This window comes from Myotis brandtii, unplaced genomic scaffold (genome assembly GCF_000412655.1).
Source record: "Myotis brandtii unplaced genomic scaffold, ASM41265v1 scaffold1072, whole genome shotgun sequence".
NCBI lineage: Eukaryota > Metazoa > Chordata > Mammalia > Chiroptera > Vespertilionidae > Myotis > Myotis brandtii.
This window is the reverse complement of record NW_005353643.1, coordinates 65431-68433: the sequence shown is the minus strand read 5'-3', so window position 1 is coordinate 68433 and position 3003 is coordinate 65431. Positions and strand designations below refer to the sequence as shown.

General features: G+C 54.6%; 1 protein-coding gene across 1 annotated transcript in view; it reads right to left on the bottom strand.

The window, feature by feature from the left end:
- Window positions 1-3003, bottom strand: part of LOC102245258 (ADAMTS-like protein 3) — a gene marked incomplete at its 5' end in the record, with an annotated part of 69808 nt that overhangs the window by 1577 nt on the left and 65228 nt on the right. Inside the window, 2 exons of the mRNA XM_014541780.1 lie at window positions 1617-1711; window positions 2268-2323. Of these exons, the coding sequence (XP_014397266.1) occupies window positions 1617-1711; window positions 2268-2323 (151 nt within the window). The remainder of the gene's footprint in view (window positions 1-1616; window positions 1712-2267; window positions 2324-3003) is intronic.

Sequence of the window (3003 nt, the reverse complement as noted above, 5' to 3'; positions counted from 1 at the left end):
TATTGATTTCAGAGAGGAAGGGAGAGGGAGAGAAAGAGAAACATCCATGATGACAGAGAATCATGGATCGGCTGCCTCCTGCACGCCCCCTACTGGGGATGGAACCCGCAACCCGGGCATGTGCCCTTGACCAGAATCAAACCCGGGACCCTTCAGTCCGCAGGCCGATGCTCTATCCATTGAGCCACACCGCCTCGGCTGGTGTAGACATTTTGATGGTAATTTAGTATCCAAACGAAGAGGGCGGTCCATTCACTTCCTTATCTAAAACCTGTCCTACAACAGTATGGGCCGTTTTGTAGAAAGATGTCTTCCAGATGTCGGCCGAAGCATCTGTGTGTCATGGCCAAACAATTCCAATCAATCAAATGTGCAATGGAAGGAGGAGCTACGTGGCCCAATGAAACAGAATAAATGGAATCTTATGCTTTAAGATGGGGGACATGCTTATATGTAATGTATAAGTCGGAGAAGCCAGTTCCCAGAGAACATGTCTGGTATGCTAGCGAGAAAGCACCTCTCCGCCGTTTACCCCCCCAACACACACGCGCGGCTTTGGGTTGTAAATCCGTCTTGCAAAACGCAACGAGAAACATCTGCCAGGCACACATCACTCTGTGTGTGGTCTCCACCCTCCCGCAGAACAGGAAACGGGGCTGTCTGCTGAGAACGGGGGGCGGCTGTTCCAAGCATCGTCCGTTCGGGGAGACAGGTTCTGGCTGCAGCTGTGTGTGGGGAACAGGAAGTGGGCGGGCTGGACGCTGCCACACCTCACTGAAGGCTCGGGCTGGTCCCGGAGCCGAAGGTCAAGGTCGTCTTGTTTTCTCCAGCAAGAAGACTTCGATGCGGCCCGGCCGGTGTGGCTCAGGGGATAGAGCATCGGCCTGTGGACTGAAGGGTCCCAGGTTCGATTCCAGTCAAGGGCACAGGCCCGGGTTGCAGGCTCGATCCCCAGTGGGGGGTGTGCAGGAGGCAGCCGACCCATGATTCTCTCTCATCATTGATGTTTCTATCTCTCTCCCTCTCCCTTCCTCTCTGAAATCAATACAAATATATCTAAAAACCACAAAAAACCACAAATAATGTGTGATTATCAATAGTATGCATCTATCCCTGTTTCAGCATAATGTGTATTAATACGGACTAGAGGCCCGGTGCATGAATTTGTGCACTGGCCGGGGGTGGGGGGTCCCTCAGCCTGGCTTGCACCCCTTGGGGGATGTCCGCCTGCCAGCTGGGGATCGGGCCTAAGCTGGTAGTCAGACATCCCTCTCACAGTCTGGGACCCCTCGCTCCTTACCGCCCGCCTGCAGCGGAGGTGGGCAAGGCTCCTGCCACCGGTGCTGCTCTCGCCAGCCGTGAGCCCGGCTTCTGGCTGAGCGGTGCTGCCCCTGTGGGAGCGCACTGACCACCAGAAGGTAGCTCCTGCACTGAGCATCTGCCCCCTGGGGGTCAGTGCGTGTCATAGCGACCGGTCGTTCGGCTGTGTGGTCGCTTTGCATATTAGGGTTTTATTATATAGGATGTCACTGCGAGAGATCATGGTTTTACTGGGAGTCCTCAGTGAGAAGAGGAGACAGACAGGTGTCAGTCCCTGCGGGGGGCGGGGCCAGTACCTCCTGTCTTCACAGTGGGGGTCGGAGCTGTTGTGTGGACAGAGGACGGGACGCGGCTGTATCCTCACGGCGCGACCCAGGCAGTGTCCGGGACACTGGAACAAAGCACAGGGCAGTGAGCTCGAGGGGCTGCCCCCAGGCTGGTAAGGGGGTCTTGCCCCAACCACCCCGATGACCTTTGACCTTGGACCTCCGGCCTCCGGGACTGTGTGAAAACCAGTGTCTGCAGTCGGAGGTGCCCAGTCTGTCGTCTGTTGCTATGGCAACCCTAGCAGGCCACTTCAGGCCCCTACCCGTTATTTGAAACATTTTTTTGGCAAAGATTTCTATTATAATATTGCCCGGCCGGCGTGGCTCAGTGGTTGAGCGCAGACCTGTGAACCAGGAGGTCACAGTTCGATTTCCGGTTGAGGGCACAGGCCCAGGTTGTAGGCTCGATCCCCAGTAGGGGGCATGCAGGAGGCAGCCGATCCATGATTCTCTCTCATCATTGATGTTTCTATCTCTCTCTCCCTCTCCCTTCCTCTCTGAAATCAATAAAAAAAAATAATAATAGCTCTGGCTGATGCCTGGCTGGTTTGGCTCAGTAGATAGAGCATTAGCCTGTGGACCGAAGGGCCCCGGGTTCAATTCCCGGTCACGGGCACATACCACGGTTGCAGGCTTCTCCCCGACCTGGGCCCTCGTCCGGGGTCCCAGGTTTGATTCTGGTCAAGGGCATGTACCAGAGTTGCAGGCTCCTGCCCAGCCAGGCCCTCATCCAGGTGCAGGCAGGAGGCAACCCATCGATGTGTCTCTCTCACATCGATGTTCCTCTCTGTCTCTCCCTCTCTCTTCCATTCTCCGGTTCAATTCCCGGTCACGGGCACATACCACGGTTGCAGGCTTCTCCCCGACCTGGGCCCTCGTCCGGGTGCAGGCAGGAGGCAACCCATCGATGTGTCTCTCTCACATCGATGTTCCTCTATATCTCTCCCTCTCTCTTCCTCTCTCCCTAAAAATCAATGGAAAAATATCCTCGCGTGAGGATTAACAAATAATAATAATAACAAAATGGCCGTTAATAAAGACCTGTACAAAGCCACAGACCTGAATTTCGTGCATCGGGCCTCTAGTAATAATAATAAAATGGCCATTAATAAAGACCTGCACAAAGCCACAGACCCGGGTCAGAAACTTTAAAAAAAGAAAGAAAAGGAAACATTAAAAAAAATCAATTAGAGCCCTAGCTGGTGTCGCTCAGTGGATAGAGCCTTGGCCTGTGGACTGAAGGGTCCTGGGTTCGATTCCTGGTCAGGGGCACGTGCCCGGGTTGCAGGCTCAATCCCCAGTGTGGGGCGTGCGGGAGGCAGCCGATCCGTGATTCTCTCTCATCATGGATGTTTCT